The sequence below is a fragment of the Scaptodrosophila lebanonensis genome, unplaced genomic scaffold (genome assembly GCF_003285725.1).
Source record: "Scaptodrosophila lebanonensis strain 11010-0011.00,11010-0021.00 unplaced genomic scaffold, SlebRS2 tig00001415-arrow-pilon, whole genome shotgun sequence".
NCBI classification, from domain to species: domain Eukaryota; kingdom Metazoa; phylum Arthropoda; class Insecta; order Diptera; family Drosophilidae; genus Scaptodrosophila; species Scaptodrosophila lebanonensis.
In genome coordinates, this window is record NW_022060742.1 from 9631317 (window position 1) to 9656603 (window position 25287).

Below are 25287 nucleotides of genomic sequence, written 5' to 3' on the forward strand. Positions count from 1 at the left end.
TCAAAACGTATTACTTATTAATTTAAATATTAAACAAATAGTAAACTATATTCTTTATTTTAAAGCATGAAAGAGTTGCATGGAAATAAAAATCTCACATTTCTGTCCATAGTTTCCCGACACTTTCTTTTTACATTTCCTCTTTTATTTCCATAGATAAGTCTATATTGGAAAAATAAGAAAATTCGAGTTACAATTTGAATACATCTTAGATGGCAAAACATTTATTATTTGGAAAATGCTTCACTACACAATTGGTAAGTATTTTATCTAAACATTTAAGTTGTTTTTATTGTGTTTTCTCAATTTGAATTGCTTCTGCAAAAAATTGATGCTCCACTAATGCCGAACCACTTAAATTTTAATGTAGACTAGATATATGTCTAAATACATTGGTACATATATATGTCTATATATATGCATTTATGCATGTGTGTGTGTGTAGAGAAACGCACGTTTCGAGACTCTAGGACCTAAAAATTCAATAGACAAAGACAATAGATTACAAAACCGACTAAGCTCTAAAACTTTACATATGTATTTAGTTTGGATTTCTTCAGTAGGTATGTATCTTGCCACAAGTACACCGTTATCTGTGTGCGTGTGTGTGATTAATGTGGGTGTTTTATGAAAGTTTTGTTATGAGGTGTGTGAGTCAGCGAGTATGTGTAGTTGATCGAAATAAAGAAATAGTATGTATCCAAATGTTTTTCATAAAGCATATATATTGAACAATTAATTCAAGTTCAACTCGTGTTTATAACAAAGTACAAAAAAAATATACCAAAACCAATTTCTTTTTGTCTTTTGAGCACAGTTGTGAATGTATTCTTTTAATATCATTGTTTTTTCAGAGGCTGTTGTGCTATTAATTTTAAAAATGTTCTGAATTGGTTTTCGCGGCATGATAGTGCGTTTTGAACGAAATTTTAATTACAATGGTCAATTTGCAGAAAAAAAATCAATAAATGATAGAACAATTTGGAGGAAAAAACGCGATGTCAATAATTTTGTAATATGCGTTTTAGTTTTTAATTTGTTCAAATTCTGCACTCATAGCTGTTTGTTTTGGTTGCTTGATTGATGGATTGACTGGTTAAGTGATTAGTTTATGTTGAAGTTTTGCTTAAACATTATCCCTCGTTCGTTCGCTTTAACTGCTTGGCCCGATTTTGTTTGGTTGCAGCCTCCCGATAGTACTTTATTTACGTCTACTGCTTACGGTGCTCCAGCCGGACTCATTTTGTTGGTGTTGTTGGTGTCTGGCGTTTCTTGTTGGAGGAGGAGCAGCGGCGGTAGACGCAGCAGCATCATCTCACTTTTTACCGGGAGGCGCTATTGGTTGGCCGCGCTCCTTGCCACGTAATTTTATGCCAAGCACCCGCTCCATTTTACCTAGTATCAAGTTATTGGGGATGCCGCGTCCAGCTTCATAATCGGTGACCACTTGCTGCTTCTCGCAAATTTTCTAAAAATCACCAATTTACAAATGTGTTGAATTGATATTTTCAGCGACAGAACGCTTGTGTCACTCACCGTGGCCAAATCCTTTTGGCTGAGGCCTTTGCCCTGGCGGCCCTGCATTATCAGTTTGCCGACATCGAGCGGAATTTTATCGTGGCGTAGTTCCTCAGTCTCACGGTCCAGCTTGGCAGTGTTCTTCGTAGTGACATGCTGCTTGTTGGTGCCCGCACCATCTGGGGATCGAATCAAAATAAATCAATATGAAATGCAATACTTCAGCCCCACGTTTATAGGTCAGCGGTGACTGAGGAAACTTGAGCGGTTTGGTTTGCTTCGGAGTGGTGAGGTGTGGTGGGCGGGTGGTAAGCAGCTCATTGCAAAAAGCTTTAAAGCACGCGAGTTACTGCCGGTTGTGAAAATGTAGAAGGCATTGCGAAATGCCATACATACATAATATGCACACACACAACCTAACAGTAAGTTTGTGAAAATAAAAACAAATGCCACGCAATATGTAGCATTGACTGCAGCAGTCCCCGCCGCCGACACTTTCTCATGTAATGGGGTCGGTCGGCAGCGGCAACGATGTTGTATACATTTGTCACTTACATTTTTGTTGGGTATCGACGGCAACTCCTTGGCGGCGAGCCTGGTTAACCGCCGACTCCGTCTTCATCGCAGAAGACTTTGGAGCCTTTTTCCTTAGCACAGTTACAGCGTCCCAGTCAGACATATTTATATTGAATTCACTTACGTTGCCTGCTTTGTTTAATATAATTTGTATTGTAATTCTACTTAGCAAATAACCTTGCACTGTGGAATTCGATTTTTCGGAATATTTATTATCGAATATGGCATGCTCTAAGCCAAGGAGAGTGCTGTGTAACGTAACAAAAATCCACTAGGCCGTTAGCATAAGGATAACACAGCGCGCCAAAGTCATATCATAGAATTAATTTAGTACACACCTAGAATAACATTGGCGCTGTTTAGAAACATTTAGAAAATAAGGCCGTCAGTTTGTGCGATAGCATGTAAACCGTTTTGATTTTTTAGAGTAAGTAATTCTAACTTCGACACCTGCTCATCTCTACTTATACACCTTTCAGCAGTGCTGGAAAAGAGCAGCTGTGAGAGATGAAAACATAATTTATCTATTGTGAATGAATTTTTCCAAAAGGTATTTTTGTTCAATCTTTATATAAGACCTTAAACTTGCAGTAAAGCTTCCCACAAAGAATCATTAAATTCGTCCAGAAATTAAGAAGATACCGTTTAATGTTTTCGATGTCTGTCAAATATCGATACATCGATATGTTGTATAAGCGAATCGGTTTGTATCGATATCCCTGCTTCTTTCAGCGCTAGCCATCAGTACCAAAAAATTTTCGTGCTTGTCAGTATCGTACGGGTGCGGGTGGTAATTTCGTATGTGTGTGTAATTGGAAAAATGCATAGATAACTTAGCTGAGCACAGTGAAAGGGAATGCTTTTTATTTAAATTAAAAGTATGTGCTATATGTAATTTGTACACAAAATATGTGAGAAACGCAGCGCCAAAAAGGCGAAAAGGAAAACGCTGCGGCGAGGAGCAAAACTCAGCCGCAGACAAAGTGCATTTTAGGGCGTGTTTGTAGCCCCCCACTTGTCTACTTGCGACAACGGCTGTCAGAGAGAAAAAGGCCACTGCCTACAAAAATTATTAAATTGGCGCTTGAAATTTGTTTAAAGGTCGTGCTCAGTTTGCAAAAGTCGAATGAAAAAGTAGCAAATTGTTGCCAATTTCACAACTTCCTTGGCTCCGTTTTTGTATACTCCAAATTGCGAAGTGAAGTAAAAGAGGCGAGAGGCAGAGAGCGTATCTCGTCAAAGAAAGAAAAGAGACGCAAAAAGAAATGTGTGTAGAGTGGAGCAAGATTTGTGTGCGTCGTCGTCGTCGAAGTAATACAAAGCAAAGACGATAAAAAGTGCATAAAATTGTTTATCATCATCATAAATTAAAGTTGCAAGAATTGTGCAAAAAAAATATAAGAATTAAATAAATTATAAAAACTGTTGCGCGAAAAACAGCAGCCAGCAACTAGCAGCTATCCATCAACCCACCCTCAGCGCCTGCTGCTCAGCTCCATCTCCATTTAGCTTTGTGTCACCGTATCCGTGTCCGTCTATTGTACAAGAGGGTACGTATACGTGCGTGTCGTGTTTGTGCGTTGATCTGCGTATGTTAAAAGCGACATGGGCGCGCAGCAGGGCAAGGAGCGCGGCTCACATTCGAGCGGTGGCCATGGAGGCACGGCCAGTTGCATTGGCGTCTCTGGCGGCAGTCCAGTGGCCGCATCTCCACACTGCATAAGCGTGGGCAGCGGCAATGCATTGGGCGCTGGCTCCACATTACGCGGCTCACGCATCAAATCGTCGGTGGGACATGGCAGCGGGGGCGGCGGCAGCAGCAGCCTCTCGCATCGAGGTGTCGGCAACTCGGGCGCTGTCCACGGTCATAAGGATAATCGCTGTCAGCCGACCGTGGGTCACAATGTGTTTACCGAACACAATGGTGAGTGTGGCTTTATTTTCACATTTCAAATTATATTCTACACACCCACGAGAACATAGAAATGCACTTACAAATAAACAGAATTTGTACATACATAGTTGTAGATACATAATGCTTTCGGCAAATATACAAACCGACATCCATTGTACATAATGCACCACATTTTCTTCATCACGCACTTCTATCTCTGTCTCTCGCTGCGTTCGCTCTCCATGTTACTTTCCAATTGAGCCAATTTCTTTTTTCATTGCTTCCGATTATCATAGAAGCGGAATGTGCGCCTGCTGTCATTGTTGTTGTTGCCTTGCCGGCTAGTTCCATTTGTGGTTGTTGTTATTGTGCACTTTTGTTTACAGCAGCAACACAACACAAGCAGGAGGGTAGGCGGGCAGGCAGGCAGGCAGGCGGCACACGCTCACGCACAAATAAATGCGAAGGCGAAGTCGCGTGGGCGGGCGCTGTGTGCCAGTTAAAGGGATACATTTAGCAGCAACAGCAATGCCAGCAATGGCAGCTCATTTTATAAATTGTTGCCGCTGGGGCGGACTCTCGACTTTTTCATCCATTAATGCGTTGTGGTACTGCCTGCTTCACTGTTGTTCTTGTTCTGCACCCTCTGCACAGTGGTTGATGCTATTGCCACCCCCGCAGCCAGCTCACCCATTTCACGCACTCACGCATTTTCATATAGTATGTATGCATGTATTAGTCGTCCTTCCGCTTCCCCGTATTTGTACAATACAAGTATTTTCCTTTATTATTTGGCTTGGCAAGTTGCAGCATTTCCCCTTTTATTTTGTGATGTCCGTATGCTTTTATTCCTGTAAGTAAGTATGTATGTTTGCCCTTTGCTAATAAATTTTTTACGAGTATGTCCTCAACATTGTCCTACCGCAAGGGCTCTATTTGTTTTCCTGCCTTTTTTTTCTAAATAAAGGGCAAATTATTAAAATCATAAATAAACACTTTTGCTCCCATGTACAAGATCAATTAAATTGTGTACAATTTGAAAGATTTTCATTAATGTTGTAATAAAATTTCGTTCGTTTATCCAGTCTCCCTAGAAGTACACACTTTTTCCAGCAATATACTTTAATTTCTACCTTCAATCTTCTATTGATTTTCTACAAATTCCGCAATTATCGCAGAAAGCCATTCTTACTGTGACTTGTAGATTTAGTTACATTCATAAAAACTGGATGTAGAAATTGATTTAACGAATGTCAGTAATGCCAAAGGGATGGCCAAGTCTAAGTTACATTTCACAAATTGTTAGCTCTGATTGGATATTAATTATATCTGTGTATGCTGTAAACTATTAAATGTGAGTTAATGATTTTAATTTCAGTTGCATGGCATCACCATATTTTAAAAAGCGACTCTATTAGGCTTCATAGACATAGAATAAACAAACTTGACAGATACAGAGAGCCTTCGAATAAGATATGAAAACCAGTTAGATAATTAGCTACTGATAAGGCATTACTTATTGGGCCGCATTGCTATCAAGTTCACTGACTCAAAGCTAATTTGATTACTTTTTTTTATACAATAGACATGGTGGATTGTAGAGCAACCCATATGTGGCTTATCACGAGTCTTTTTTTCGCAAGTTCAGCTGTTTTTTATTTTCTTTCTTGTGGAATCCACTTAATGGCTGTTCGTTTGCTCGTTCGGTCACTGCAATGTTTAACAAAATCCTACATACTATATACACACAATTAGCTGCTCAATATGTTTTACATGAGTCGTGTTGATAGTCATGCCCCGATAAATTAGTCGACAAGCCACGATTATAAAGTATGCGAATGCGAACTGTGAGTCACAGTTTGTTTTTGCAAATCCATAAATTCTTTGTATAAATGCGTCTTCCCGTGCATTGTTGCTATATCCATTAGCCCTAGGCATGTTCGCAGGCATTTCTCATGCTACCATGCATTCATGTCCCATGTATGACAAGATTTTCCAGTTCCGGACAATTTCCCAGTTATTTGCAAATTTTCAAACTACTATAACTATGAATATGTACGACTTTAAGGTGCAATTGCACATGCTTATACGAGTACTTATTGTTGTTCGCCATTTTGGCGCGTTCGTAACTCTCGCTGCTAATGTAATTACGAAATTACATTGTAAAACTGTATCTAGGTATAGATTACCTCCACAATTCCGACAACTACAGCACAGCAGTCACAGCAGCCGATCCCAGACAGACATGTTGTCTGCTTGACGAGTTCGCCAGACTGGCTGACTTTTGACTGGCAGTCGCGAACTCGGAATCAAAAATCACACAAGCGACAAACAAACTAACATGATTGACGAACATTGCACAGTGGGCCAAATAATGCAGAATAGTACTTGCATGTGGTATTGTTTGGATGCTTCCAGGAATGCTAAATCTAGTTCTCAGTTGGGCAATCTTGGCTTATACCGCTACTTAGTTCTTGTTGCAATGTTGGTATATGTTACCTATAAATAAATATTTAACAAACAATAATTCAGCTTATCTGTGGGGAGGTTTTGCCTCACTTGCGCTTATAAAAAGCAATTTAATTGAAGCATGTTAATCAGTCGAGCTGCTGTTTATTTATTTTCAACTTCAAGAGAAGAGGAACGATTGAAACAGCAAAATAATTTCCTTTTTCGATTTTAAAAGAATCGCGCAAACTTGCGGTGGTTTTTTATGAAAGAGTCTTATTAGCTTACGCTCTTCGTTAAAATTGGAATTTAAGCTTAAAAACTGAGCCCAATTTTGATAGATCACCAATGTGGAAGAGTTTCTGCCTATAACTGTATTGACAATCGAATATAATGTGCTTTACTAAGGTAGGAGTAGAAGTATGAATGTTGCAGAATTGCAGATGTATGTGTTTCTGGTAGGATCAAAAAGGTGTTTGTTGAACTTTGCGTACTCGTAGATGGTTCTTTTTTTGATTGATTAGGGAGTGTTAGTTGGGATTATATTTTTCGTACTTCTTTTTGAAGCTATAAGCTGTGTCGTGCCGTCTATTTGAGATTGGAATGTGGCACCCTCTTTGTGTTTTCATTATTAAGAATTGGACCCCACTGTTTCCCTTTGGCTATGTGTAGGCGTTGTTATAGGGCAGCCAATGCGGAATTTGAGTTCACTCAGAGTCGCACGACACGATGTAATTAGATACTTTTGGGGCACGAACGCAAACACAAACCGCACTCGCGGCGTTGCGGTGTTACGAAAAACGCTGGGAAAATTGCAATTCAATTGTTGTTGTTATTATTGTCGGGAACTACTGCTGTGCTGTGTGACTGCAAATGCTTTTCTCGCACTGCTTCAATGAACCTGCCAATACGTGTATTTCCACATACAGTAAAACCTTTGAACCATAGTCGAAGAAAGAATAATAATAATAATATTGTACATGAATACATAGGTATATTTTTAAAGGAGCCTTAAGCAAAAGATAAAAAAAAAATAAGAAAAAACGGAAAAGTTTCCATTTGCCTTCATAGAAAGTGTTTGAATGGAAACATTACTTCATATACATTTTATATTTGTAACAAAGGTAATAGGCATCTATGTATGCACAACAGAAAAATGTTGTGGAAAACAAAACAAAATAATATTAAACAAAAAAATAGTTTTTAAATAAACATTTTATGAAAACGCATTAAGAGTTCAACCCTATTTGCCAATGACCCCTCAAAGTCAGCCAAATCAAGGAGTTGGGCAAAAAAAGAAAGAAACTTTAGCTGTGCATGGCTAATAAAGCATGTTTGTACTGTAGATGCAGATGGAAATGAGGCACTTGCACCCGCTCTTCAGACACTAGACACACCCACTGGCGTTGTCTCAAAATAGCCTCAAGTGAGTGTTGCCCCAAAGTTGGTGTCGTCGTCATCATATGGCGTTTCCTTTTTGCCCCGGCAACGTCGTCATTGTCGTGTGTAAGCAAACATTGCCATGCCTTGGCTTGTTTTGGTCAAAAGTGTGAGTATTTGTCCACTCGTCGTGGTGTGGCTGTGCACGTATTGTAATCTAAACCGACGCCTCTACGTGCCAACGTCAATGGCCGCTAGCAGAAAACTTCACTTTGGAGCTGCTGCTGTAGCTGCTGACATGCAAGCGGAAAATTATGAGGCAAATGAACTTTTCCATACTAGCATGTATGTATGTATGTACAAGTATGTGTGAAGCTTTGGCTAATAGTCGCCACACGCACAGCCAAGTGGACAAGCAAACAGGTGAGAGCAACGTTGTTGTTGTTGCTAAGCTTTTCCAGGCTTCACTTTAAGGCAGAGAAACATTTCCTTTGTTTGTTTCGATTATGCATAAATATTTCTTCAATCGTTTTAATGGGTTTCATTGGCATAAACACAATCGCTGTCATAAAACGCTCAACCTCAAAGGCGCTGTCTCCACTTTGTTGCCATCTGCCCCCTCCATCCCGTCCACCCCCTCCCCCGCTGGTACGTATAGTTTACAGTCTTTGGACTCGGCAGGCATTTCTAAAATTAGCCAGCAATATCTTGTTGCTTTTTATAATTTTCTTCACTTTTACTTGGCTGGCAACTTTTGTGCCTTTGTGTGCTTCGTTGCAGCGTCATCGTACGCTTCCAGCGCCTGACTGCCTCCCTGCTTGCCACCTCCTCTCCTTTCCCCTCCCTCGACTCATCCACTGTGGCATTTCCTGGCGCATGGCACGCCAACCAACTCCCAAAGTGCTGTCATGGTTGCTCTTATTGTTTTTGTTGTTGTTTCTTCTCTAGTTGGCGTCGCCATTACATTTCATTTCCATTGCATTTTCATTTTTAGTGCTTGTACTTTGCATGTTTCAAATACATACATACATTTGTATGTATGTATATGTATGTGTGCATTACACACACACACACACACACTCACTCATCGCTGGCTGGGGCCAAAGGGCTGTCTCGATCAAGCTCGTAAATCCTTTTCGTGCCTCAAACTCCGTTTCGATGCACTTTGAAGTTATTTTTAGCTTAGCAATTTTTATAGATACTTACAAACAAATATTGTTCTCTCTCATATTTCGTTCCCATGCGCCGAGAAATCCAATAAGATTCAAACGATTGCCAACAGCTGTTCAACAGTCACATTTTAAACGCAATCGGTTATCGTCCAGCTGTTTGAAACTCGAACACATAATTGAGTTGTAAATAACGTTTTCTTTATTGGCATAGGTTTTGTATCTACAGCTAAAAGTTAAAAAAAAAGAAATATTTACGCTCTGAGTAATTTCTATGATCTCCTGATTTACTGAAAAAAAATTATTGGATTCGGTGGCTAGAAAGGCTCTAATTGCTATAGCATAAAAACTGTTGCTGAGAAAGTTAGGGAGGGCGATAAAGCTTAAAGCAAGTCGGAGAAAATGGAGTGCTTTACTGAGCTATTTATGCATAATTTTATTGCTTCGAGAATCGCTATTATGACATAAAATGACAGTATTTAATAGGTCTGTCTATTTCAGTTTATACGCCAGAGCGTGTAAGAATTGACGATTGAATTATAGTTGACATTATTAGGAAATCGTTTGATATTTTAGTGATGGTGATAAAGTAATTAAAAATTTAAAAAATAAAAGCTGATCAAATTGTTTGCGCAATAATTTGTTATCAATATATATTTATACAGATATTGTAATTATTTAAAATTAGAATAGAATTGCCCATTCAGAGCTTAACAATAAAATAAAACAAGGGAAATTAATTTTTATATGTATATATATGTACATAAAAACTTTTTCGAGTTGCTTAAATTCGTATATTGTACAAAATATCAAGAGAGCACTTTATCTAACCAGAGTTGTTGAGAAGTAGCTAAGTGTACTTATACGTAATCCAGAATTGAATATCCCAAGGAAACCAATTAACGCTCTTCGTGTCTCGGCTCTGCAATTCATCGTCATTACCAGGCACTTTAATTTATATAATTTTTTCATAATTCCCCAATTGGATTTCGCCAGAAGCAGCACATACTATACTATGTACATCCAAATACTATAAATACATATTTGTACAGCGGATGAGAAACAGTAGGAAGGTACCAGCATTTCATTTACTTGGCTATGTTCCCATTTCCCCCGCCTTGTTACCCACTTCAGAGGCTTGTCGCCAAACATGGAGGCCTTGGGGCGTGTGCGACCCATTGAAAATGGTTGTTTGCATAAATTAGCTGACGAAGCTGAGAAAAACGAATGGAAACGATGGGGAAACAACAAAAAAGGGAAAATAAACATAATTTGTAAATGCATAGCAGCAACAATAAGTAAAGTTTTGGGGAAATTGCAGCAACTAATTATAAGTACAAGGCAATGTGCCTCAAAGACCATTCTTCTCCCTCAAATGCTTGAATCGTGATTATTTGAGGCCATACATTTTGACGCCACTTGATTGATTGACGGAGCTTTATTTATTGCTAAGACTTGAGTGTGCGTATGTTTGTGTGTTTCTACGAAATTTGGTGTGTGCTTGTAAATAGGGGGACGCTTCAGTTTTTGCCCATCAGCCAACAAATTATTTATTTACACTTTGCTGTGCCGCCAACAAATCCACATACAAACATATACATACATTCATACAGCACCTATGTATGTACAAGTTTGCTTTTATTAAGTATGCCGGTCGGTCGGTCTGTTCCACACAACGAGATGGCAAGGTCGAAAGCATTGATGAGTATTGTGTCTGAATTCTGTTGTGCGAAAAATCAACAAACGAAACATTTCGCTTTTAATGCAAACACACAATATTTTATATTGTGACTGTTCAAGTGTAATATACTCGTATGTGCGTAAATTATAAATGAATGTACAGTGCAAGCTCGAATGAGTGAACTAACTAAAAATAATGATTACTTTCATTACAATTGAAGTCAAAATTTGATCGATCAAAGAACAAGTATTTCAATTGCACAATCCTAAAAGTGATCATTAAAAATTCTGTAAGCATAAAATATGACTAAGTTTGAAAATAATAAAAATTGCCTGAAAACAATTACATCTTCCTTTCAAACACGCTACTGATCAACCATCATATATCCGAGTAGATATTGGAGGTACACATTGAAATAAGTTATTTAGTTGACTATGTATACTTTCCATTATATACATATGATATAAGAAATGTAAGACTGTTGTCCCACCCACATAAATACTTCTATCTTTAAATATACAGTTTCACTATTGAATTAGTGTTTTCACTGTACAACTATTTATAATTTGCATAGTGGATTTTTTTTTTTTTTTTGTCAGATAAGCTTTTCCTGACTCACACACACACACTCATAAACAAATTACAGTTGTTGATCAGAACCCGTTATTGAGCACAATTATTTGTTGGACCGTTTTGTGATTGGTTAGTTAACTGTGGCGGCAAATCCATCAATGAGATGATAAACAGTGGGACATGGTTCCAGCTTCAAGCTGGCCAACAAATCAATATGATACTCGCATCTTGGCTCCACTCGAGCAACAAACACATATCACGTTCATAATTGCAACTGTATTAAGTTCTACCGCTCTCACTAGACATGTCACGTACAGCATTGGCCTGGCATGGTTATTATACTTATGCTTGACCAATCTACACACACACACACACATAGGTAGTACCTATAATATAGATATCTGCCTCTCACAAGTGGCACAATCATTGAAGGTGTCGTATGTCATACGACGGCGGCAACTGCCATAAATGTGATTGAATGCTGCTCGAGAAGCGAGCGAGATGCGAGAAACGAACGCACACAGACTAAAGTACGTATCATATATGAAATAATCAGGAAGAAAAGCTACCTACCTACATTCATACGTATGTATATTTGTATAAATGCAACTTAGATACTCGAGAACAGTGACAAAATTAACAAAAGATAAAAAAAATTATTTCACCAAGTGGTAGCACCTCAAGAGCTATCTAAACAAGTTAACTATCTGCATACAGAAAACTTGTTGACCAAATCTTATAATTGCTTAATTATATTATAATCAACCACAATCAAAATAGTATAATCGTCAACAAAATCGTATTCGTATTCGTCTGTATGAACACTTAAAACTTTTGAACAAAAGCAGCTAAGGACTGGAAACTTAGCATGTATACATATTTTATCCAAACGCTAGTCAGATTTATAACAAACTGCATATAGCCCCATTATGTTATATAGCTGCCCTAGGACCTATCAACGGAAAAATCAGTCTTTGTAAAATAACTTTTAACTATTAATTAGGATATATCAAACAAAACAAATTCTACAGAGTATTTTAGAGTCGGGCTTTAAGATTTTAAGCTTAATGTCATGAAGCTTTAAAACTCACCTTGTAACTACACCAAACAGTAAATACATTTATTTAAAGTTCATTATATACTCATAAAATAGATCCATAACCGTTTATAATAAGATAAAAAAAAACCATATGATATCATTTAAAATCAACGATAGGTAGCTACTTAAAATGTGATTTCCATGGAAATGGGCCGTAAATAGAAGTGCCTCAATTTCAAATCCACACCTTTTTTTAAGAAAGCAATAACAGTTATGTTTACGGCAACCGTAATAATCGATTTCATTTTGATATTCAAAAATTATAGAAAGTAAACATTTTGCATAGAAATAACATACCTTGCTTTGCTTTTGCAGATAAATGAAGCGTCAATAAAGAAAATTGTAGATGTGTATATTTTCGAATCAATGCAAAAAAGGTTATTATTTTTGAAAAAATGAAACATCAAATAAATAAAAGAAAAAGCATGACAAATGCGTCCAGTCTCAGAGCATCAGACTCAGTCGTTGCCATTGCAGTCGCCGGACAAAAGAAACCTGTTCGCCAATGCCATTGAGACGGTCATTCAAACAGCAAAATACACACACATTCACACACACTACTCACGTATGCACGTTGGTGTATAAGTGTTTAGAGTATTGGTGTCTTTTGATGACCATCTCGTCATCCACTCGTCCATTTTTGGTGCTCGTTTGCCAGAGTGGTCACTGAACCGTGCTGAACGAAATAAAAAAATTAAAAAAAATAAAAACGCTGCAAACATGAATAGGAAATTATGCCCAAACCAAATCGCCAGCAGCTGAGTGAAAAGCTCCAAAAGCAGAGACAGTTAATTTAAACTTCATAAATGTGGCCAATGTCTGCATGTGAGTGAAGTTTAAGATGGTTTTTTTTTACCGAACAATTAATATGAAATTTAATTAACTTAATTGCCGCCTAATGGCATATTTATGCCGTACCTCCAGTACAAAGCACCACATCACCACCACTTTCGTTTTTCAACCAGCCGACTGCCAGCAAAATGTTTTGCAATATAGCATATATATACTTGTATTGTTCTCTTTTTTTTTTGGTGTCTGTCAATTTTTACGACGTCTGATGGCATATTTAAACGACATCCACATCCGTGGCGCTGGCGTCGTTCATTATGGTCGTCAGTTGCGTGGGCTTCCTTTTTGCAATTACACTTGATTCCAAGAACCTAAAGACTGAGGCAGATTGCGTTGAATCAGCAGGCAGTTGTTGTTCTTATTCAGATACAATTGTTAAGCACTAGATGATACTTTACACCAACCAGCAGGGTAGAATCATGTTTAGCTAATGTATGTATGTACAGTATATGTGTTCAGATATACACGTACTATATGTGTACTTTTTTGTATGCAAAACATACCGCAAGTTGCACGTTTCACTTAAATTGTTTTTGATATGTTCAACAGTCGTGCCATTCGCGTTTCCCAGCAACGAGCGCCAGGCAGCATACATTTATTTTACAAGCTGCTTTGTAAGCCACACAGGACCTTTTCTAAAATAATAATAAAAAAACATTTCTTTTATTGAAATTATTTTCCTACTGCAAATGCTGTTAGAATATTTAAATCAACATATGTTGCAATTTTTGTTTTAAATCACTTAAGCGATTAGATCTCACATCGTAGAGCCTTTTATATAAACATTCTTTTTCTATGAGTAAATAACTTTAAGTAACTTTATTCCGAATATAATTAAGGAACCACTAAAAAAGATGGCCAAACAATTCGCAAGGCAGAAACTACAGGTAGAAAAATAAGGTTAAACAACTGAAATATAACTGAAATGGAAATAGAACAGGCTTAACTGTTTGTTGGGTCTTACCGAAAACATTTGAAGTCCAAGCTTATTTCTAGGATACACTCGTATTTTTATTATGTACATATGTACTGTTTATTCAGATTATATTACATATTATACATATTTTAAAAATTTCAGATTCAGTTATCTACGGTCTTTGGAGCACGTTTTGATATCTAGCCCTCACATTTACATACATAATTATAACACCTTTGATAAATAACTTATAATAATCTCGATAAATTAGATATTAAAGTTCTTTATTAAAGGTGTTATAATTAAGTATGTATGTATGTATGTATGTATGTATGCATGTATAAAGTTTCAGGTTTTCAAAAGTACTATAGTTCCGGGAATATAGTCTGTAAATGTGTGCAGAATCAACCCTCAATATATGGATAATACTTTGCCAAGGCCATACGTCATATTACAGAATAAACACTTCCCCTCAATTACACATCAAATTATTTTATATTGTTTGAAATATATCATTTCCCTCTCGTGATTCATACTCCATTTCCGTACACTCGTCCCCGCTCAAAATTTGTCGTAACATCAATAAACCAAATTGCTAAATTGCTACTCGTATTGAGTTAAAGATCAAAGTTTCACTTTACGTGATGTATTTTCGTTTTTTTCAACGTACATTTTGCTCAACCGTGTAATTACGGGCTCTCATAAAAAGCAGTGATGACACACACACACACACAGAGGCGAATAGAAACGACGTAATCAATTTAATCTAAGCACTCCCATATACTATTTTTGTGTACTACGTACATTATGTGGAGCCATACATTTTGAAATAATAATACAAGTGTACAGATCAAATAGGAAAAGCAATTTAATTGACTTACCTGTCCCGTCGTCATTGTCAATGGCGCTTTCCATTTATTACGTTTATGCTGGCATGAAAGCAGGAAATCTTTTAAGATATAGGCCGAAAACGGCAGCAAACACCAATACCTTTATTTTGAAGTTCACTTAAGGCTCGCATGCGTCTTCAGTGACATTCTGCTTTCAGTTATTGTCCTTACCTCCGTTTGGCTCCAAAAAATAAAACATACTCGTATAGCGTACACAGATAAGGCATATTTGTGCAAAATTTGGTCTCTCTTATAGTCTCTGAGACCAGGTGTTCATACGGACGAACAGATGGACAGGCAGGGCTTGATCGACTCATCTTGTCACGCTGATCAAGAATATATATACTTTGTGGGGTCTGCCACCTAATATACTCTTGTACATTTTATGTACAGAGTATAATAAAGAATATGAAACTTAGAAACTATAGAGTACCACTAGTAGAACTTTATACTAGGCTTCTGCACCGACCATTCCTACAAAAGTGTATTGATTTTAATGTAACTTTGGAATATTATCTTCTACGGATGATTTCTAATATATTTGCTATGCGTATAAATAAGACAAGTCTATGTATATAGCAAAATGGGTGGCCCTACCTTTTATGGTTCAAAAGTTCTCGATGTTCATACGGGCGGACATATCCATATCCTGTGAGGCCTCTCTCTGCCTCTTACTTACATTTGTCATTTAAACTTTCTACTATGTATAACCTTTCATATCAATAAGCCAGAATGCAGTTCAAAACAGTAGCTAATTTAATTTCCTGATCTCGAATTTGCGTGTGCTTGCTCGCATAAACATAACGCTGGTAATTGTAGCATAGGCTCAGGTGGAAACCGGAATTTCGGGTGCTGCAAGAGTGAAGCAACACAACAAGCCACATACAAGAGAAGCTGAACACACACTATAGTAACCGTGCCACTTGGGGGAGCTTTGGTGCTATATCTGGCTAATTGCTGCTAATAACAGGGACCGGTGCAAAAATTAAACCCGGTCGTAGCGAGTTGGCTAACTTTTCGGATGCCAAACTACCGCTTTCTTTCTCATTTGTTGTTAGGTGTTGCTCTCTTGTGGCGTCTAATTAAGTTTTATGGTCGCAATGTGGCTTAGAAGTTCCCATTCATTGCGCTGCTGTACATACATACATACGAATATGTGTGTACTTTAATTCTATTCTTCTATATGTATGTACTCGTATGTGTTGTTTAACTACGCAAAAAGCCAACATGTTCACTTAAAATGGTTCTCTCTTTCACATGCCCATTAATCTTGGCGAAATGTGTGCAAAAACCGCTTACGTAATTTGTCTTCATTTTATAACAAATGTATCATATTTGCGAATTACTCGAATAGACAAGTTCGCTGGCAAGTACCTGCTGAAATTTTCACTTTTCTCCTCAAATAATAAATAAATATCAAATGAAATTCGTTTTCACAGCAGATGATTTTCTGCCTGCCATATTACACACATTTTAAGCTTCAAGCTCTCCACAACATTTTCATTTACTTTTTTGGTTCGATTCGCTCGACCGCGACGCGCTTTTGAAAATCAAGCGTAGCCCCAGACTTTCAGGTATATTTTTAGCAAACAACTTTTAATTTCTTTCATGCACCTGAATAACTAACTGATTGACTTGCCGTTAATGCTACCATTTGTACAAATGTATATTGTATAACTTTTTGGGGGCATACATATACATACCTATTAATAAATACAGGAGTGTAGATGTGCATGTGTTTTCAATAAAATGTAATTGTTTATTTGATTGTACATAGAAATGGAAAGCACTAAACATTTTCAATCGCACAGGTGAAAGTTTAGCACTCATTTGTTGCAATTAAACTGATCAGGTCAATGAACGAATCAAATGAGATAAGTATATCTAAGTACAAATTATTTAAGGTTGAAAAATATTAAAGAAAATGTTTTTGAGACATTTAAAAATATTAAAAACAATTAGTTTTTAAACAATATACAACCCGAAAGTGTTATTAATGTAATAACAGAAAATATCAACTATGTCCATGAGAAATATCAAACTTATCTTGCAAAAATAGAAGTATTCAATTGAAAGCATTAATTCGATTCTATCAATTTTATAAAAAAAATTATTGAGAAACTAGTAAACACAGAGTATAATTAAAATATACAATTACAATGTTAAAGTTTTAAAAAGCAAGATAGAATGTTACAGACAAGGAAGCCCGACAAAGATTTTGACTTGTGGACAGTAGGACAAAATTTTAAAGCATGGGAAGGGGATAAACAATAAAAATAACACAAGTAAATTTCAAGATAATGAAGATGCTCCATGGGGTATAACCAGAAAATGTACGTATAACACGACCTGGATGTTTGACTGATGGTACCGCAACAGACACAGTTTGCTATTATGATTGAAAGATATTTAAGATAAAGATTTAAAGATATTTTTATTACTTCGTTCTTAAATCAGATGTACAACATGGTAACTATGGATGAATAAGAAATAAGAGCTTTTTGACTATTAAAATGCTAATCTTCGTTTTCTGTGATACACATACTGGCCATATTTTTAACTCGACTACAACAGTCTCAACTTTGTACATCAATTAGTTTTTAAGAAAGATAAAGGTCTTCCTTAATACTTCCGTATTTTCACATTCCACAATATCTGCATGTGAAAGTTTCCACATTTTCGCTTAAATTGAAGTCACTCAGTAGCCAGCATCATTTGGCTTTGTAAATTTGAAATAAATGAGCATGAAAATGTGAAGCTGACCCAAAAAAAAAAAAAAAAAAAAACCATAACAATCAAAATATCAACCTTTGTGCAACACTTTGTGTCTGCAAGCGCGCACAAAGAAAAACCAACTTGATTGTTTGTCATTTCTGTTTTCCCAGGCTGTGTGAAGAGAATAACTTCGGACATTGTTAGATCTTCAGCCTTTTGAAATCTTCACCCACAAACACACATAAGTACGTATCCGAATTGTGTGTGACCCTCGTTTGTGGGGCTTTACATATTTAAAATTTGCTTATCTCCAGTTTTATGGTCAAATGCTTTTTATCGCCTTTCAAATTTATTATCTGTAAAATACGCCCACGCGAATCAGAGAATGTTTCATTCATATGAATGCGGTCCAATGCGACAGAAATACAAATAAAAGATCAGAATGAATAGTCGAAAATACTTTAGAAATGCCATGCATTCTATCCATAAACAATAAAAAAAAAAAACAAACGTGCGGTCGCCGACAAACCGAATGACGAAAAAAATTACCCAGAGATATTCGACATATACAAATATACTCGTGCATAAGAGTATATGTGTGTTTATATGTAAAATACTGGGCCGTATTGTATGTATGTATGTATGTACATTTTTGTTTGGCTCCTCTGGCAGCAAAGAGCTGCCACTTGGCGTGGCACCGTGGTGAGAGTTTGATGTTTGACAAATGTTAGTAATTATTTTAAGCTTTTTATGCACTCTGCATGCATTAAGCAACTAAAATTCCCATCAATTCAAATTCTTATCCAACGCAATGCACTTTGTATCGTATCAGATGAGTGGAGTCGCTACAATCTAAATTCTAGTTGTATTGTATTGTGTCGAGTTCTTGCTGTCGCTTACTGTTTAAAGCCCCCGAACCTGGAGCAAATTTGAATTGTCCGTTTTAATGAATATTTTACATCAAACAGAACAAACTCAAGATCCTAGCTATCGGATTGTAAGCAAAAAGCTGATAAGTTGTCACGAAATGTCTATTATACTATGTTATTAAATAAAAACTCTCCCATACTTACACTTCATATTAAATAAATATAATAATAAATATAATTATCGATTCATAGAATTTATTAATAATGCATTTGAAGCACACAATTTAATAGATAATTAAAAAAAAAGAAATTAATTTATAAAATTAAAACTATTTTATTATGTAGTCATCAAAAATTTCAAGTGAAATTCGGCTTGGTAACAACGAAAGAAAAGCATTTTTAACTGCATAATATAATATAATATATTATATAATATAATATAATACGGTTATCTGAGCTGATTTTTATGCACACACCCAATACCTTCTGAAACACTTTACAAAAAAACTAACACCACTGTGCCCGCTATGTGATTCATACGGCCGAGGTGTGTTTCCCGTGTTTGACCAACGCTGCGTATGCCCGTTTATATATTCTTATTTGCATAGCAAAAGTAACAACAACAACAACGTTGGCGACAAATATGCATGCCAATGGTTTTTGGTCGTCTCTATTTCTGTCCGTCTGTCCCCGCCATAGTCTGCGACGTCAACAATTAAAAAGCCATTTCATTCACAAATGGATGGCACATGGCTTGAACAGACAGACAGAGTCGCCGTCGCTTGAGAGTCATTGCAGTTTTTACCTTGACCACAGCGAAGAAAGAAAATGAAAATAAAATAATAATAAATAAATAAATTGGTAGCCAACGCCCTTAGCCTACCATCGACACCGCCTACACCCGACCACAGCATATACAAGTAGAAATATGAATGCCAAAAGTAAATAAACTTTCAGTTTTCTTTTCTTTTTTTTATTTGTGCATTTTGCATTTTTTATTCGTTGGCACTGAGGCTTAGACCAGCCAGTGCCGCCCATCTTTAGCCAATTTGCAACGCTTTCCCATGTGCCCATAAAATGCCAAAGTGCTGGGGGAGAAGGCTTTTTTGTCTCGCTGGCATTTTATTGCTGCTACTACAGCTGGAGGACAAGGTTGCGAGGACACAGCCAGAGCATAGATTGTAGTTGTTGTTGTTGTTGCTGCAGCAGCCGCTGTGGCTGTGGCTGTGGCTGCACTTGTGGCACGGATGAGAGGCATACGGAATACCCAACGAACGACATGTGTCTGCGATCGATAAAGCATTCTCTACAATTTTCTAGTGCGCCAGACCCAAATGCCCAAATGCCAGTTGCCAGGCGGGGCGACATTGGCGATGGCATTCAATTAACTTGCTGTTGATGTTGCTGCTGATGCGATTTTGTGTCGGCCCAACGGCAAGCTGGCAAGCCACAAAATAAAATAAAACAAAAATGAAACTCTCGCTGCACTCATTATTGATTTTCCCCATCTGTGTACTCACTTCTTTAATATATATTTATTGCACTCACTTGATTTTCATCATCATCTTCCACACTCGCGCACAGTTCGTTGAGTCTGCGGGCCCAGCTCCCTGGACCATTGTGCAAAGCCAGCAGCACGTGGAGGGCGTGGTGTATACATACATATACATATACTATATATGTATGTGTGTGTCTGAAAGCCGACGTTTGCCTGCAGCGCTGCGTCACACGTCAAACGTCCTTTTGCCGTCCTTTCGGTCCAGTCATGATATGCGTATTTGCGCTCTGCAAACTTTGAATGGAATCCTTAGAAAAGTGGTAAAATTGCCAGCGGCTGCTCTTCGCTTATGTCTCGCGTCTGCTTTGGCCAAGGGTGGATTTCTTGTTGCTTATGGCAGCTTGTCGTGCACCCACAATGTCCCTTCTTGGCAGTCAGCCTTTAACCAACCCCGTACCCCCAACCCCCAGACTATGCATATCGCTCGGGGCTTCAGAAAAAAAGCGAACTTTCTTTTGTATTCGCGTCATCCTTACAACAACAATTTTCCCCTGTTATATGTTGCTCGCTCGTGTAGTTTTTCAAATAGAATTTTTCGCACTTTGACGGTTTTATGGCCTTCATGGGACCAGCCAGCAAGTACCCATTGCTCCTATACACCTTTCCTCTTTGGGTTATGCATTCCTAAATGCTGGGCAAGTGCGTGCCAAATGCAAACAAGGACATGTGCCCTAACTTACAGTGTTGACTTGTACAGGGAAGTTTAAAGGAAACTCTTATAGTATAGTGGTGGTATAAGTAGCCTTAGATAAATACATACATATATGTATACTTTGTTATATACTTAGGTTCGGGATAGAATTTTTTATATGTGATCGAGTGAAAATGTTCTCGATTGATTTGGGCATATATTATAAATTAGATTTCATGATTTATAACTTATTCACAAACAACACAAAATTCTCATATGAGTTACCTAATCAAATCACCAATAGCAATCATATTGATTATATAAAAGAATTTAAAATGGAGCTGTTCTCCGCGCTTCTCATACGAAGCACTCATATGTAGTGAGTTTTAGTTTTCTATCGATCACTAGAAGGATAGGGTATAGTATAAATGAAAATAAAAATAAATAAATATCATTTGGAAAAAGTGGGCCAACACCCGACCCCGATATAATCGCTCATTACCCATCAACCACAAATATATATCATTTTGAACGTATGGACTCCTATTATTGAATCAAAAAGAATATTTGCATAAAGTATTAGTATAGGAGAGACACAAAATTTGTAATTACTCAACCAGGAAGTGGCAGTAAAGTACAGAAGTGGTACAACAAGAACAACATCCTATACCAAGTCCATACCTATGTTAAGTCGCCCATTTTGAATTCCATAAAAATACGGCAGCGAGATTGGAGAAATCAGTATTAGTACAAGGTACTGAGTTGTTTTCAGCAGGACGTGATAGGAAGCTGTAAGCCAAGAGATAAACCCGCTACAACAGTCGCTCATCGTATCAGCGTGCATCTATCTATTGACTACTAGATACGGTCCAAATACTTTAATTAATATACTATCTTGAAATACATTTATTAGATATTATTGCGATTTTTTCAACTTGTAAGTCTTCATTATAACGTTGCATTGGTTCAAATACAGCTTGTGCTGTTGGATATAATCATAAAAATAAATAACAAACACTATGTTATATCCAATTTTGCAATACTTGTACGTTCTTATAGGAGTAGAAAACCAGTGGGTCAGAAAGGTCTGCCGATTACGCTAGAATTTGCTATTTGTAAACTCTTCCTACAAATATCCGGCCATTACGGTCTTATAAACTTGTAACTATGTACTTGCCACGATTTCATGTTTTTAATGATATTGGTAATGACCCCTTCAATGTTCTTAGCACCGATGGAAATAGCAGATGGGGAGACACTCTAGACATTTAAACAGTTCAGTGCCTAAGGATCAATGCCACAGAATTTATGCATTATTCTCACTTGCTTCATATTTAAGCACATAAAAAAACCAAAAACCTAGTTGGTTTGTATGTAGCGGAAGCCAGAAAAATGACTAATTAAATTTAACCCGTAAAAGTTGATTACTACTGAATGCTGACTGCGGGCTAACTGGCTAAATGAGGGACTGGCGGGCAACCCTTTTGGTCACAGCAGAAGCGAATGAAATCCGACAAGCGAAGACGAAGCCAACCAGTGCGAGTGCAGGGCATGACACAAAAGCCCTTGAGCTGAGACACAGAGACAACAACAACAACAACTAACTAACCCGAGACGTGCTCAAATGCAAAAGATACAAACGAGCCAAGTCAAAAACAGATGAACGAACTGTGTGTGTGTGTGTGTAGAGAACTAATGCAAGAGTGGATGAATGAACTGAATGAATGAATGATGATAAGAGAGTGAGCCGGCAAGTAAAATATTGAATGAAGTGTTTGTTGAAGTTGGCTTTAATGAATGAAGTTTGTTTTTCAAGCAGACGACAGCGAAACTTTTTCAAGATCTCCACTTCTTTTGCTCTTAATTTTTTTGTGACTTCATTTCTATAAATTAACCATTGAAGCTCATTAAGCTGACAGTTCGGTAACCAGTAATAAACTGTGTCTAACGAATCAAAATGGGACACGGGTAAACACATTAAGTTTGATGTGCGTCAATGAGAGTTGGCGACAGTTTAGTTGGAGGGAAGGACAAGCCACATGATAAAGACAACGCGTCAAAGAGCCATTAAATGTTTACTTGCCACAAAGTGGAAGTACATACATCTAAGGTTAGCTCTTCAGTAGCAATGTTGACAATGACAAACCGACGAGCGCTCGACACATGGCCAGCCTTTGGATTGCTGGCAAGCACTCAGAAAGACAAGCCGGCGCGTAAGATGGCGGCTTCAAGGACCTATTATTAATTTTTATACTCTGTACATTAAATGCATAAGAGTATATTAGGTTTGCGGGAAGTGAAAAATGTAACAGGCAGGAGGAGGCGTGACAGACCCCACAAAGTACATATATATGTATATTCTTGATCAGCATGACATGAGCCCTGTCTGTCTACCTGTCTGTGTAACCACCGATCTCAGGGACTAAAAGAGAGAGACGGCAAATTTTGCACAGAAATGCCTTTTGTGTGTACGCGTCGTCGGGAAACCCGACCACTTTTCCACTTGTTTTTAAATTAATTGAAGTCATCTAATTTTTATGTGTAACTAAATACACATATATTTGCGATTCTAATACCAAGTACCTAAGTGATATCACTTTTACCTTTTTTTAATTCATTGGCTTCATCCAAATTTAGTGAAATAATTGTGGAAATTAAATAAATATTATTGTAAAAAAATTGCAGCCCTCCTCTGCGATTCTCATACCAAGTACCCAAGTGAGCGAATTTCTAACTTTTTTTTTTTAATATTTATAGTGAAATAATTGTGGAAATTAAATAAATATTCTTGTAAAAAAAATTGCAGCCCTCCTCTGCGATTCTCATAGCAAGTACCTAAGTATAATCGATCAACAATATATTTTTTTTAATATTACATTTTCATTACTTTTTTTACATTTTTACAATTATTCTACACATAAGTGGGAGAGTATTTCAAAGTCGGACTGTAGCGTGTCCACTTGTTTTGTTTTTTTTTTTTTGTTTGTACCGCGCGCAATAGTCTATCCGGCCATCTATCTGATAGATATATGGTTTTGTAGATATAAACTATATATAGTTGCAAGAGCTGTGCCGTGAAAAGCAGACATGCAAAGTGCCCTTACAAGGCTTCAAATATGTATTGCGATTATCTTATAATGCAGTTTCTATTGAAACAATTTGAAGATCTAATCAGCATTATTATATAATGGAATAACAAAAGACCTTCACCTAAAACCAGAACATATTTCACTCTGCGAAATTAAATTGTATTTTATTTGGTCGTACATGAATCAGTAAAGCAGACTAAGGTGTACCATGGGCTTGTAAACTGGAGATATTGCAGGAACTATTGAATGCGATAATGCAGTGAACAAAATGAAATACTGTCTTTACAATTCGAATTAACGGCTTTTTTAATGCAGTCTTGTACTAGATTAGTAACTGCAAGCCGACGTTGTTTTCAAGCGTCCTTTCAAAAAAGGCGCTGTTTTTTAATTTTCAATCAAATGGGAACTGGTAAGCTACTCCAGAACATACAAATATATCGAAATCAACCCGAGTTCCATATTGCAGATGAGTTTATTGCAAACAATAAATCTCAAATTAGAATAAGATTTCCAACTATGATCTAATTTGTCTCATTAAGAATCCATTTTACATGCGAATTTCTATAAGTTTTGATACAACGCTCGATTTGTACTGAATACTTTATATTTGTAATAACAAAGAAATAACTTGTAAGAGGCGTTAGAAAATTAAGATTTAATGTCCAAATCTTTACTTCGAACTTATTCGGGGAAATCTATGTGATTACGAAATCGCAGATTTTCTCTCTCTGAATATTACAGCATGCCTTAATTTTTGCTGCACATTGCATTTTCTGAGCTGTTATGGTTTTGATGAATTTAGTTTGGGCCGCGACACCACGTATGTATGTATGTATGTACTCAGTGAGCCTCAGTGTGCCAGATACTCGTTCGCTTAGATGTAGATAAGCTGCAGTTTATTCTAATGCGCCACTCAAGCGCCAAGCGTCACCCACACTCGTTGGCCAGCCACGGAATTTTGCGTCATTTCATTTCACTTTAGAAGAAATCCCCCTAAGTATTGTATGGCACAAAAATCTCAGCGGCTTGCTCCAATTCTTGCTAATAACTTCCACAAGTATCTGTCGGATGTCAGCGCCTATACATACATAAGTATCTATGTAAAAGTGTGTGTGTGTGTGTGTGTGAGTGTGGTGGTTTCGCTGCTCGTTTGTACAATTTGAGGCTCGGAAAGGTCGTTGGCCCCATTTGGTTGCCACTAATAACAAAATCGCATTTTGTACGGCACCCACAAACTGGAATCGTTTGCCACTTTTTCAGTTTGTCGAATGTCAAAAGGGGTTTCGCCCTTTGACAACTGAGATTTCGTCGTTCCTAACGGGGTAGTACAAGTATTGTAAAATTTGTGTTGTCTCTGAGCATCCGCAAGATACTTTATATTAGAGACTCCAAGCAATTGCAGCATTTCATTCAATGTTGTTGTTGCTGCTTT

General features: G+C 37.2%; 2 protein-coding genes across 9 annotated transcripts in view; one reads left to right on the forward strand and one right to left on the reverse strand.

Annotated features, from left to right (window-relative positions):
* Positions 1-515: 515 nt before the first annotated feature.
* Positions 516-2250, reverse strand: LOC115632444 (endothelial differentiation-related factor 1 homolog). The gene is made up of 3 exons (XM_030529590.1): positions 2074-2250; positions 1537-1697; positions 516-1468 (listed from the first exon to the last, which is right to left on the reverse strand). The coding sequence occupies exons 1-3, from the start codon at positions 2195-2197 to the stop codon at positions 1316-1318; spliced, it is 438 nt and encodes a 145-aa protein (XP_030385450.1). The 5' UTR covers positions 2198-2250; the 3' UTR covers positions 516-1315.
* Positions 2251-2867: 617 nt separating this feature from the next.
* LOC115632298 (tyrosine-protein kinase Abl) overlaps positions 2868-25287 on the forward strand; it is a 32890-nt gene continuing 10470 nt past the window's right edge. For all 8 annotated transcript variants that reach the window (XM_030529397.1, XM_030529393.1, XM_030529399.1 and 5 more), the window contains exon 1: positions 2868-4018. In XM_030529397.1, coding sequence (XP_030385257.1) covers positions 3700-4018 — 319 coding nt within the window. In that variant the 5' untranslated portion in view covers positions 2868-3699. The remainder of the gene's footprint in view (positions 4019-25287) is intronic.